General features: G+C 50.3%; 2 protein-coding genes across 3 annotated transcripts; both read right to left on the reverse strand.

Annotated features, from left to right (window-relative positions):
• Positions 1 to 215: 215 nt before the first annotated feature.
• Positions 216 to 6,861, reverse strand: LOC117579617 (myotubularin-related protein 6). Of its 2 annotated transcripts, none has more exons than XM_034265568.1 (10): positions 6,667 to 6,861; positions 4,050 to 4,166; positions 2,520 to 2,682; positions 2,175 to 2,458; positions 1,984 to 2,118; positions 1,695 to 1,924; positions 1,116 to 1,628; positions 805 to 1,056; positions 516 to 738; positions 216 to 460 (listed from the first exon to the last, which is right to left on the reverse strand). In XM_034265568.1, the coding sequence occupies exons 1-10, from the start codon at positions 6,688 to 6,690 to the stop codon at positions 323 to 325; spliced, it is 2,079 nt and encodes a 692-aa protein (XP_034121459.1). In that variant the 5' UTR covers positions 6,691 to 6,861; the 3' UTR covers positions 216 to 322. The 2 variants fall into 2 exon arrangements, with proteins under 2 accessions (XP_034121459.1, XP_034121448.1); XM_034265557.1 differs by lacking the exon at positions 6,667 to 6,861 and adding an exon at positions 5,343 to 5,589.
• Positions 6,862 to 7,025: 164 nt separating this feature from the next.
• On the reverse strand, positions 7,026 to 12,485 carry LOC117579596 (focadhesin). The gene is made up of 8 exons (XM_034265533.1): positions 12,338 to 12,485; positions 11,808 to 12,090; positions 10,596 to 10,814; positions 9,516 to 10,536; positions 9,242 to 9,453; positions 8,112 to 9,175; positions 7,404 to 8,062; positions 7,026 to 7,343 (listed from the first exon to the last, which is right to left on the reverse strand). Exons 2-8 carry the CDS (start codon positions 12,077 to 12,079, stop codon positions 7,194 to 7,196), a joined length of 3,597 nt encoding a protein of 1,198 aa, XP_034121424.1. The 5' UTR covers positions 12,080 to 12,090; positions 12,338 to 12,485; the 3' UTR covers positions 7,026 to 7,193.
• Between the last annotated feature and the right edge of the window lie 1,124 nt (positions 12,486 to 13,609).

The raw sequence follows: 13,609 nt of genomic DNA on the forward strand, positions 1-13,609 counted from the left end.
ATAGACACTTAGTTAATAGTTTTGTGTGTGTGTGTGTGTGTGTGTGCCAATCTACATCAGTTTAACAACAAAATATACAGATTTTTGTGCCCGACTTATCGTATTTAGATAGATCCACTCTCATATATGCCCTGGAAGCCAATCAATCTTTTGCGATCTAGTGTTTAGTTTTTCTTTTGAACTTGAAGGAGCTTCTAAGCAGCTACCACTACAAATGCAACAATAAATATAATCTTTAATTAATAGATTTGATGCTGTTTTCATCCCTTTAACACTGTAGTACAACTATGGTTTAGGCTATAAGCATATGCTGTGCAGTCACTTATGGGCTTTGCTTTTGCATTTGCCGGAAACAGCCGCGGCACACGGGCACCGGCTTGCCGCTGTCATGGCCTGGCAGCGACACATTCTTGTCAATGCATCGCTCGCAGAAGATGTCGCCGCAGCGCCAGCAATGTGTCTGTCGAGGAGTTTCGAGTTAGGCTTAAGCTTTGTCAAACTTTGTTGTGTCTCACCTTTTTGCTAAACTGATCGAAGGGCGTGGAGCATGAGCAGGCGGTCACATTGCGCATGGGCTTCCAATCAATTGCCACCGATTCGATCTCGTCAGGCAGGGTTTGCGGGCTGCTTGACTGCTCTGCGTTTAGCGAGAGATTGGCAAAGGACATATTGTTGGCCTTCAGCGGGTGGTCGTCGTCTGCTGCCGACAGTTCGCTCAACTTCTTGTCGTAGTTGTATCTGAAAAGGAAGGGGAGTCGGTGATTAGAGGGAGGATTAAGCAACGCTGCTGCCTTTGGCTTTTACTTGTTGTCATTGATCTCGTTGGGTGTAGAAGCCACCTCCTTGGCGACCTTGGTGGTGTTGGTGCTGGTGGCATCCTGCAGCTTCTTGGCCGACTTGGAGATGTAACTCTTGAAGCTCGCTATGCGCTTGCTCAGATGCTGCACGTGATCCTCCAGCGAGTTGGTGTGCTCCTTGCTATCAAGCAGCAGATCGCCCAGCGGTTCCCTCGGATGGATGCCGCTCTCAAAGCGGCAGTACATTCCGCGCCAGAATCTGCGAAGGAAAGAGACGATGAGCTAAGACACAGATGCTGGACGCAGACTCCTCCTCACTTGATGCACTGCGGCGCCAGGTTGGCCTTGATCGCCTCATCCACATTGGGCTTGTACAGCGGATTGATGTACTCGTTCAGGTGGTTGGCCATGAAGCCCCACAGCGAGAAGGTGCGCTCGGCCAGCTTCAGGTCCAGTCGATCCTTCTCGCAGTTGCCCACAAAGGTGCCGAACTGGCAGGAGTGCACATGGTCGTGCAGGATGAGCAGAAAGCGCTCGTTGAACTCGAAGGCCTCGCTGCGCTGCGACATCAGCTGCCAGGTGCAGTCCAGGAACTGCGTGAAGATGGGCGACACCTCCTTTGCGTCCGTCTGAATGTGGCCACAGCGCTCGCTGAACTTGTGCCCGAAGGCCAGCCAATCCTTCTCGATGAGCGCCTGGAAGCCCTTGATTGTGCGATAGTAGGGATTCAGCATCAGCTGCGCCAGCGAGCACACCTGAGCGGTGCGATCCCAGCCATCGGAGCAGTGTACAACCACAGAGACGCCCTTGTCCACGGCATTTGCAATGAAGCTGAGGAGGAGAGGAGAAGTCTCTTGAGTTTATTTGTTTAGGCATTCTATTGGCATGTTTACCCACCTCGACGTGTCCAATATGGAGCGAATGTGCTTCAGCCAGCCAGACGATTCGAGGGCATTCAGGAACGCGCTCATGGTGGGTGACTTCTGTTCGCATGCCTCCAGCACCTTTTGCAGGCTGGCCCGCTGTACGTGTATGTTCTCAATGCCCAAGAAATGGAACTTGATGTTCTCATAGAACGCCTCGTTCTCGTATCCCTTGCCAGCGGCACGGTTTGCCATCGCATTGATCTGCAAACATTCAAAGGGAATTTATTTACATCTCTAGGGGAATGTCGCAAGCTACTCACACGCGGTCGCGTATCCACCACATACATGTAGTCTGTGTTTGTGTTTGTCTTGCGTATGGCCTCCAGCATTTGCTCATCCTCCAGGCAGCGAGCACTGAAGCCAGACAGCGGCTGGCTGCAACGGCAAATGGATGCCTACCAGAGGAACGATTATTTATAGCTAAATGTTTGCATTTGAAGCTGAGTCCCACCTTGTTGTTGTGCAGATAGGTGAGTGCTGGCAGGCGACCCTTGGAGCGGAAGCGCGAGCTGCTGATCAGCATCAGCGTGGTGGCCTCCTTGGGCACATAGATCTGACGCGGATAGGTGTCGCAGAGTTCGTACTTCTCGTTCATCGAGCACAGGGTCCAGTTGTCGTTGGGCACCAGCAGATGCTTAAACTCGGCCTCCAGCTTGAAGAAGTCCCAGCCAGCGCTCTTGGGGTAGTCATCCTTGGCCGGCTGATAGTTGAAGCAATACAATTTGTTGATGGAAACTGTCGAAGGAGCAAAAGGAACCTCAGTTCATGGTTTGCATGTCTTAAACTCAATGCTCACCTGGCTGAAAGAGCTTCAGCAGTGATGTGTAAACGTCGTGGCATTCGGAATCCTTGGGAATCACGAATGTGACCGACAGGAATGTCTTGCAGCGTATGAGTAGCGGCGATCCGGTTGTGCTCAGCGGCAGCTTCTCAATGCTGGCCACATGCATGTGCAGAATCTGCAAGTAACCAGAAATTTAATTTGTGCCATTTCGACCATGAAAGCGGGCCAGGGCTGCGATTATGCAAAGCGCGAGGAGAGCGAAAAAACTGAAGAAATTGCCACTCCATCGACCCAGCCAGTGAGCCAACAGGCCAAGTACGTGCCGGGCCTTTCCTTCCCCACTCAGTGGCAGTAAAAACTGTAATCCCGTGTAGCCTGTGGCGGGTTCTGCCTCTGCTGTCCAGAGTATTATGAGCGAAAAGTGTTTTGGAAAGACACTGAAAATCGATATTCACTCCGACAGTTGCCACTCGAAGACCCTTTAGCATTTTAATTAATTATCTTCGCACTTGGCCAACAAGTGAGCATAGTTCTGCCCTTGGGGGCACTTGTCGCACGTGTGGAGAGCATAATTAATGCAATTTTGCAGGCAGGTAATTAAAATGCGATGCATGCGTGCGCTTTTGCTGAAATATTACGTATACGCGCCAGAGCTTCTGGGCAGCCGCAATGCAATTTAAAGTTTACATCAACAGCCGTCCTAATTGGTAGAACCAGGCAGAATTTAGTGGCAATTAAGTGTTAGGATGCATATATCAAGGAGTGTGGTATTTAGGGCAAATCAACTTTAGGGATAAGCCAATTTAATTTATTTAATTTCGGTTTCTGCTCTTCCCCTTTTGGGTGCCTCTTCTGTTTGAATTTTCTATGAAATGTTTCCTCTTTGAGGCTGGGAACAATGCAAAAAAAGCGCTAAGCAGGAATAGCTTGACCAAGTTGTTTGTGCAACCCCCCACCCTGTGCTGCCACCCCTTCGAGTCGCCTGCCTGTACGCCCCGCTGTGGTGGCTTATGCCTGATGAGAATCTACTGCTGTGCAGCGCAATTAATGTACATAAATAGTAGAGCAATGCTGGCCGGATTCAATTTGTGCGTTTGCATTGGGGCGGGCGTGTACGTGACGGCAACGTGCCTAATGCCAAGTTCTTACAAGGCGCACAGATTGCAAATTTAAGCGGCAACTTTGAGCGCAAATAGAGGGAAGCCTTGAGGCAACTTCTTAGCAGAAACTTTTTCTGCACTCAAGCCTGAGCCGAGTGGCGGAAGCGGCGGACAACCAGGCGCATCCACGACTGTCAGGCATCACTCATCATGGAGCGAGGTCAAGCCCAGGCCCCAGCCACAGCTGGGAAGCACACATTTGAGCACGTTTCCCCGTGCACGAAACAACTTGGAAGGTGACTCAGTAGGGCACTAAATTGTTTGTGGCTCAGTCCACGGTGTTTGCAATTCGAAAAGTTACCACACAAAAACAAAAACAAGTTGCCCCAAGGCGGGAGGGGCATATAATAATTGATGATGTCATATTTTGGTGGCTACTTACCCAGGTCTCCTTGTTGCTTTCGGGCTCCACGAATATCAAATGGGTTGCCGTCAGATAGAGGGTTCCAACTGTGGGATTTTTGGTATTGTAGCGATCTATCATCCGCACACTTTCCACCTGCAAAGAAAGGGAAACAAAGTGCAAAAAATAAGTGAAATGTTATACGCAGGCATGGCATGCACTTTGTACATTTCCCCAAAAATCTTCATTTCAATTGCAGCTGCTGTGCTGACGTCAGTGAGCCACCCACATAGCCGTACAATCCACTCCACAACTTGCAGCTCCCCCACAGCTCCAGCCACAGCAAAACGGGAGCAAGTTCAAAGGCGCGCGATAAAGGGATTCTTTTATTTTACTTTCTATGAAAATTCCCTTGCAGGCTTACTCCTTTGTCAGGCATATAATCTGCGAGCGGGAATAGGAGCCTTAAAATATACTACACGAAGGAATGCCATTCATCCATTAAACAAAACCGCTGGGCAGGCAGCCCATCCATCCATCCCATTAATGCATTTGATGGCCCACAGCCACAGCCTCAGCCTCTGCCTCACACTCTCTGCCTCACACGTCTCTTTGTGGCAGCTCTTATTGCCCCAGGGCCCCAGCTGCCGGGCTCGCTCATCAAGCGACTAATTTCCTTTCATGTCATTTGGGCTCAGTTCTGTTCGAGGCGGGGCCATTGTTGGGATAGATAAGGTTAGTTAATTGTCAGTGGGATGGTTGGTGGGTTCATTACACCAGCAGGATTCGATTTAACATGCAAATTGAACCATGAACCTACATCATTGCGTGTGGACTTGGGGGCTTTAAGGATTTAAGGACCCATCAGCATCCTCTGCAATGTTTTATTTGATTTGCCGCAGCTGGCAAATTGAAAGCGGAATGGCAAACAGACGATGGCAGTTGTCAGGAGACATGGAAAGGAAACCTTTTCAGTTGCAGTTTGCGGCAAGGGATGGGATATGATGGACGAGTGCAGAAGCCATTCCATCTGTGACCACAAGGGGACGCCCACACCCACTTAATTGCCCGCACAGCCAGCGGTTCCTATAGGAGGAGGATGAAACAATTTGTAAGTCTTTGTGGGGGAAATGGCTACGCAAATGGCGCCGGAATGCACCCGGAATGTGGCAATGGAGTGACCCAAATAGGGAAACGAACCCTGGACACAGGCCAGCTCGTTGGGAATTTGCATAGTTTCCGGACAAGCGCCGGCGGCAATGCTTTAAAAAGAAAACGAAGTTTGATTTTCCCTCACGATTTGGAGTGCCCGATGGACGGAGAGGATGTTACCTTCTTGAGCACACAGTTGCCGTTGTAGAAGACGGGCGCCTCGTTAAACTCCTCCTCGATCCAGGAGACTACTTTGTCGGAGACGAACGGTGGCACCGGCACGCCCCATAGCCTCTTGTTGCCATCGGGCGGCTCCTCCGTCTCCGGCGATATGTTGTCGAAGCTCAGCCGCAGGGCCGAGGTGGGAGATAGTTGGCGTTCGATTTCGTTGAATTTATTCATGAATCTGGTAAAGTCCATTTCACTGGTCTAGTCTTCTTTTCGCCGTCTCTGCCAACTTTGTAGTTGTTGTTTTTGTTGTTCTTGTTGCACAATGGGTTTATTGATTTTGAATTAAAAGGGAGAGAGAGAATGGGCACTGGCTCCTTGGCTTATAAATCAAATCACGTGAGTGCTGGGGTGGTACGGGACGGGCTGGGATACTTTCACTTTTCGCTTTAACGGCACACAAAGTACGCATGTATATCGATGTATATACATATATATTGGACACTTTGTTTTTCCCACTTTGGGTCTCTATGTGTGGGTGTGTGTTGTCTGTTGGCGCCGCAGTAGAATAAGCTCCCGACACGAGTGCTGGGAGTCAACTCGGCTGCCAGTGTGCCTGGCGCGCGCCTAAATGCACGCTATGCTGGGTGTTGGGGAAATTTTGTGGCCAGCGGGAAATTTTCTCAGCCAATGGGAAGAAAGCAGGCAGCTGTCGCTCAAAGAGCAAATACTTACAAATACCCTGTAAGAAGTGAGTATTTAAGGTTTTGCTAGGCTTTGGTTCAATTTGTGAGCTGAGATGTGTCCCATGCAAGGGTAGGGATATTTTCTGCTCCCATAGAAAGAGAGCAACTATCGTTAACAGCAAATACCCTTTCCTGTGGCTTTGATGAAGAGAAACGTAATGAAGGACATTTGAGAGTGGCTTGAACTTGTGGGTTAGGGCAGCTAAAATTATGTTTGGGTGAAGGCTACATAGTAACCTCGTCAAATCAGCGCCTGACTGTGAGTGGGTGTTGGTGTCGATGAATTCACATTCCACTGCTGTGCGTCTATATATTAATAGATGTGATTTGTGTGTCCTGCGGCAAGCTGAGATTTCTACTTATTGACAGGCAGCCTGCCCCTGTTGGTGCGCCGGGCCTTCCTCTGCCGCCCGCCCAGGTTGACCATCGATTTTGAATAGCCCAGCAGAAGGTGGAGCAAACAAAGGCTCTGCAGCATGACTCACAACTCTTACACAGGATTTAGATTAGCCAATGCCACTGGCCTCTCACAGTGGTGACTGCTGTTCGGCAAATAGCACAGTTTGGACCTGATTAAGCCATAAACATACCTTTGCCAGCTTTATGTCGTCCATTGTTTACGTTTTGATGTTGTCCCTGTTGTGGATTCCGTGGTGTACCAGCTTCAAGGTCGCCTCACAGCCAATGAAGATTGCAGCACGTGACACGCACTGATAATACAATTTAAATACACTTTTTTCCTTGGTTTATCTGCATTTTTTTTAATAAATATATTAGCATTAGGGATGTGGAGTAAGTAATTACTATGTATCGATATATCGTGTTTGTTGATGGTATTTTTCACGGTCAGCGCCATCTGCTGGCAATAATGATATGATTTTGCGATGTTTTTTAATGCTTTCACTTGGTCCGGCAGCACTAGAAACATTTCACTGAATCGAAACTCAAATATTGTGCGCAAAAATGCATTTAATAAACTTTAAACACATACAAACAACAAAGTATGCGTTTGCTATCAAAAGTTGACTAACATTGCCGGTATTCGGTGATCCCGTTGACCAGTAAGTGCACTTTAGGCGTGGGGTTAGAGTGTTAAATGCGGAGTGTTCGTCGTCGTTCATTTACGCAGTCCTACGTATTTGGTCCAGACACCTTTGTGGTCGAAGTAGGGCTTGTTCCGGGAGCAAATGATTGCCTCCCTGAAGACGTCGGCATAGTCCGACGGCATGGCACTGTGCTTGTACAGATTAAACAGGAATTCATAGACCTAAAACGCAAAAGAAGAGCAATTAAGAGGCGAATGAGTCGAGGTTGTCCTTGGTGTCACCTTTGCCTCGTGATCCTTCCAGAAGATGTGATCGCACAGATACTGCAGGCTCTCGGGGAAGAGAGTGAGTCGCAGCTTATCGTCCGTGGCCACCACATCGACACTGCCCAGCAGCACGGCACAGCCGGAGAGCACATCGACGGCCAGCACGAAAATGTCCAGCAGATAGAGCGCCCTGGTGGCCTTCTCCTTGTTGGAGGCCTCGGCCAGCAGCATCTGGATCTCCAGGAATATTTCCATGATCCAGTTGCAGGCATGCTCATCGCTCCCAAAGGCATACAGAGTGGCGGCCAAGTGGCGATAGAAGAAGGGCCGCTCCTCCGTCCGCTTCTCGTACGCATCGATGATAGGCGTCAGCCACTTGAGCGGGTTGGGCAGCTTGTCGTTGTACAGCACCAGATAGCAACGAATGATGGTGGCCTTTTTCAGCTTGCCCACGGGCGTCTCCCACCAGTTGGCGGGCGTCGTCAGCCCGTCAATGGCATTCGGATGCAGCACGGCCACCACTTCCGTGTAACGCTCGAACAGCCGCGAGTCCAGGTTCATCGAGTCCATGTAGCGCTCCACAATCAGCGTGAAAACATCCAGCACCTCGGGTATGTCACACTTGCCGGTGAATATGTACTTGACGCTGTCCAGGAACTTCTCAAAGAGGCAGCCTGCAAATGGGAGGAGGATAAAGCATGCCATAAAGAGCATCAGACTCACCCTCGGCAAAGTCGTTCAGCTGTGACTCCTTGAAGCAGTAGACAGCCACCTTCTCGGCAAAGTTCTTGATGATCTGCAGGCTCACGCTGCTGGCTATTTCCGGCAGCAGGGAGAACAGCAACAGCAGATCCTCCTCGAAGCAATTGGGCTCAAAGTCCACCAGGAAGTTCTCCAGCAAACGCTTGGCAGTGCCCGAGCTCGATGCCTGATTATTGGCTATCATGATGCAGTACTTTCGCGCATCGAAGGACAGGTGGAAGAAACTTGTCAGGCAGCTCCAGTCGAGCGGCGGTATGGGCTTGGGGAACTTCTTGGACAGCGCCCTGAGCGCGAAGGTCACTGCATAGGGCTCCGACACGTAGTCTCCGAAGCGGGCCTGGCTCACCATGTAGTTGGTGACGGCGCGGAGCGGACTGGTCGCAAACAGACCGACCAGCTTGCGTGGCTCTGGCTTGCCCTCGGGCAGGCGGTAGACTCCGCTCCGGAAGCCGTTTATTTCGTTTCCAATGTGATGGGCAATCAGATCTGCAGCCGCATCGCCGCATTCCGGGCGTATCTTCTGCAGCAACTGCACCCACACGTCGCCAGGCACGGTCTCCTCCTGCAGATCCACGACCTCTCGGCCGCCCACTGCGCCGCCGACAATCTCGAAACGAAACTGAGCTGGAATGTGCCGCAAGTTGAGCGTCGTGCCCGGCTCGTAGCTCTTTAGGGCTGCCAGGGCATTGCGAACTTGTGACGCATCTGTGCCCGGTCGACTAATGGCCTGCCACAGCTGCTCCAGGGCATCATCCGCCAGCTTCTCGTACTCCAGCGTGGGTGTCTGCAGCAGCGGCACCAGGCCAAAGAAATGGTACAGCGAACGGAGAGTCTGCGGACGTTGTTCGCCGCGGAACTTGCTGCCCAGCGCGTGCCACGTGGAGGCGATGTTCACAGTGTGGCTGTCGCACAGAGCATAGAGTGCATCCAAAGCCAAAGATGTGGCCAGATCCCCCGACTCATCGGTGCAGCTGTTCAGGGTGTTGCTGAGGTGTGGCAGCAGCTCCGAGCCATGCAGCGTTGGCCTGCAAAAAGTAAAGATTTAGGATTGAAAAAGGGCTACAAGCTGAGTGTTCGTTTGTGGCTGGTACTTTTCCTGGCAGATCTCCCGCATGGCATGGGTGCGGGCTACTTGCAGCTCCCAGCGCTTGTCCCCCACCGGCAGCGGCTGGGCGACTTGCTTCAGCAGAAAGGGATAGGTGCGCGTCTCCACGCGCCACAGACGCAGATACAGGTCCACGCAGAAGGTGCCATTCTCGCTGGACAAATTTCGAATGGTGTTCAGAATCATGGGCACATTGTCCTAGGCAAAAGAGGAGTTAGGAGTTAGTGACAGATTCGAGGAAAGATCCCTTGCGGCCTCACCTTGGACACGGCAAAGTGTGGCAAGCCGCGAAGCAGTTCCAGCTGCAGCTCTGGATTGTTTTCGTGCGCCAGCTTGAAGATGTAGGTCATGAGGAAGTCGTAGGCGATGCCCTCGTTCACCTTGATGGTCTGCAGGATCACCTCGTAGATCTTGAACCAGCAGTCAACGGGCGGCTGGCGGGAGAGGAAGAGTGCGCGCAGGAACAGATGCAGGCGCTGGCAGAAGGCCGTGTTGGCCTTCACATTCAAAGCATCAACGAAGGCAAACACATCCTGGTTCTCGGAGGCATCGAACGACTCCACCAGATTGGCCAGATCAAAGGCAATCGCAATGTCCGGATGGTAGTTGCGCATGTGGGCCGGCTGTAGCTGTCGGGTGGATATCCGCTCGCCCTCGTCCGCCTGCTGGAGGTCGACCACACGCTGCACTATCTGGTTGGCCAGGGCCAGCCCCTCGGCGGGTATGAATGCAGTCTGAGACATCCACTGAATGATGCCATCCAGACACATGTTCAGAATGTATTCATGGCCACAGCGCTCCTGCACGACCACGAACACAATGATGCGCAGCAGGTCGGCCAGGTAGAAGGGGGACAGGACGTGCAGCACCTCCGCCAGCAGCACCAGCAGCACGTGGTAGTGGTCCCGCGTCTGCTCCCGCGTCGCATGCAATGCCCGCAGCAGGCACAGCAGACTGGGTCGCGGATCGATGCCGTAGTTGGCCAGCTGCTTGATCAGGCAGGCCTGGTAGATGCACAGATCGATGGACTGCGCGTGATCCGACTGCTGCAGGAAGTAGTCGATGGCCTCGATCACCAGAATGCTGGTGGACAGGCAGGTGCTGGCATTGTTGAACTTGCTCCACGACAACAGCTCCTGCATCAGTGCTCGCGCCTCGGGCTGGCTCCTGCTCAGCCCAAGCAGGCACGTCCAGATCGGCTTGACATCGTGCAGCGTCTGCGGATTGCACAGAACATAGAGGAACACGGGACGCAGATACTCCACGCTGTGGCTGCGTATGCTGTGGATGGAGTTTACATAAATCAATGCTCGAATATTGGGTAATCTTTTGGGACTCACCTCTTGTCATGGTGCTGGCAAATGCCGATAATCTTGTTGCTCACATCGTTCATATTGACGCTGGAGTGCTGCAGCAGCGAGATGAGTGGATGCTGCTGGGTCTTGAGGCCATACGAGCACTGATACGTCTCCTGCTCCTTCAGCAGCGATGTCTTTCGCTTCAGATTGAGCAGCTGCAGGCCCACAATGCTCTCCGTGATGATGGCAAAGTGCAGCGGACTGTAAGGGAAGACCACAGTGTGGGTGTAATAACAGCTTACAGAACTTTGATAATCGCTAAAACATTAGGGTGGAGCTGGGAGCAGCTATATAACTGGCGTTTAGCGATACTTCCGCTGCAGTGCAGAGTCGCGGAGTTGCCTAACGACTTGCACACACATGTGCAAGGCACTCCTGCCTGCAAGCGGGTAAATCGCTTTGCGTTTGACGGGCTAATTACAATTCACGCGCTGGCCACCGGATGACGGCGTCTGGTCTCTCCCCTCTGCAGGCCAATTAATATGCAATCCTTTTTGCCGCTACACTTGCTGCTTGCCGCTTATCAAGGCTAACTCCTGCATTACATGACCGCTTGACGTCCTTCAGTGTGGTTGGGGCAACGTAAACATTTCAAGTTCAATGCCAGAGTTTTGATTCGCTTTGCATAAATCACACAAACATTTGCGATGCGAGGCAAGGCCAGCAGGGTGTTGGTTTGTGGGCGGGGTGGACACTGTCCAGGGAACATGTGCGTGCAGGGAAATGGCTAATAGATTTTATGGCACCCGGGCACAATCCCAGATCTAGGTTGGAGCTGGAAGATTGAGCACCTTGGATTGCGGTCAGCGGAAATCAAGTCAATGTCGAACAGCTTGGACTTCCTAGCGCCTCCAGTCATATTTCATTCTCCCATTTATCACATGACGTGCCAAGTGCCTGGAGCAATTAATTTGTAGCACGCGGCACGGCAGGCGGCAAGCGGAAATGTGTAGGATTGCGTGCCGATTGGGAGAACAATGTAAAGAGCAGTCCCAATCTGCACATTGGCAACCGCTAAATGCTCGCTTAATTAAGTGCAGTCTGCTCGGCTCCCAGTTGTTAATTTATGCACCTTTTGCGAGCAATTTCGCCATTGGATTCGCTGCGTTCCAATTCGCTTGTCTGCCTGTCTGCCACTCCGGAAGTTCAGAGGCGTGCCCCTGCAGGCGTGTGTTATGTGGGTCGAATCCTTACCCTGCATTGCCCAGCATGGAGAGGAGCGTGTTCTGCACACCATTGGCATCCAGCACACCCTCGTCGACGAGGCGCACCAGGGTCTGACAGCTCATCAGGCTCAGTTGCATGTGCTCGTGCTTGCATTGTGTCTTGAGAAAGTCAATTTCCTTGATTTGGTGCTCGGCCACCTGCTTCTCCCGGCTCTCGACGATTTTGTTGTAGACCTTCTCCAGGCAGGCGGCCAGCTTGACCACCGAGCTGCTGGGCTTAATGCTGCTAAACTCCTCCATCGCTGCCAGTGCTGAAATGGCAACAATAACAATTCACTCAGTTAACCTGCTAAAACTTGCAACTTTTTCCACACGACAGAAACGCGATTTATGGTTTGTTTGGGCCCCGTGGCACACGATGCAGTTTTAAAATGTGGCGGAGCGCGTGTCCTTTCTGCTACTCGGCCGCCATTCGAATGAAATCCGAAGCATTTTTTGAACATTTGCCGCGTTTCCATTTGGCAATATCGCGCGTGCTCGAACCACCCACATACTCACATCGGGCTTTCCGTTCCCTTTCCTTGCTCCTGCTACCTCATTTCATGGCAAGTAATGAAGGTTAAAGCTGCCAGTTAGTTGTTTGAGTAAATTTGGTTTGGTTTGACGCGCAAAATTCGTGAATGGAGATAATTTATAAAAAAAAACCGGCGGGGCATGCAGTTTTGTTGTTTGTTTTCGTTAGCTTTTCAAACAGCTGTTGATAGAGTTGGCCAGTGGTGTGACCGCGAACTAATCGATAAAATATACCACACGATTTTCAAAGTACACCGTAAATATCCGTGTCTTAAATAATATTCCTAGATTTTGATGTTCTATTTTACATTACTAGTTCGTTAGCATTCTCAGCGATAAAACTATAATTTAATCCGATTTATCAATCAATCATCCACAAGATAGGCTAGTTTTCATGACTTCTCTTTAATGGAATGTTTTAAAATTAAGTTAAAAACTAAAAAGGGTTAACCACCAAAAATAGCATTTAACGTTACGTGAGTGGGCTTAGAATGTTACGAAATTTGACAACCTGTTGCTTTTCAATCGGGTATATGGCATGTTGTGTTCGTTTGCATACCCTATTTGGATAATTTAATATTAATTATATTTTTCCATCTGCTTTTAAACATTAATAATGACTCTATATTAGACTGATCTAGATACATTCGTAGAAATATACTTCAAATGAGAGCCAGAATTAGCTACGGAAAAGATCGAAATTCCTCGAGGGACATTTGAAAAACATGCGAATAGGAGTTTCGATACCTTGTATTTCTAAATATCGCCGAACAGCGATAGTATCGCGCGGCAAAATTAAACTTGGACTTGTATGGCCACGAAAAGTGTGGCAGCGCTGTGTGGGGCGCCAACTATTTAAATTACAAAATAAAAGTGCTAATAGATGAACATGTTTCAACCTTTATTTTCGCTTTGTGCTGCTGCTGCCTCTCTTAAAGCAATTATGCCAATATACTGAATAAATTGAACAATAATTTCACATAAATTCCTTGAGCTTCCAACGCACCCATTAAGTAGAAGAATAATGTGAAAATCAAGAATCGTAAAAAATGCAAACCTTTCAGCTAATGGCCTTGTTCGGGCGCAGACCCTTGGATTTATGCTTGACACCAACTTCACCCCAAGATTTATTTGCAGCATGCTCCTCGGTTAAGCCACTACAACATCCTTTGCTTCGTCCTCGCCCTCATCAGCATCCTGCTTCTTGCCTGCTTTTTCAGTTAATTGACTTTATGCATTTTTGCAGGGCGCCTCGTC

The sequence above is a fragment of the Drosophila guanche genome, unplaced genomic scaffold (genome assembly GCF_900245975.1).
Source record: "Drosophila guanche unplaced genomic scaffold, DGUA_6, whole genome shotgun sequence".
Lineage (NCBI taxonomy): Eukaryota > Metazoa > Arthropoda > Insecta > Diptera > Drosophilidae > Drosophila > Drosophila guanche.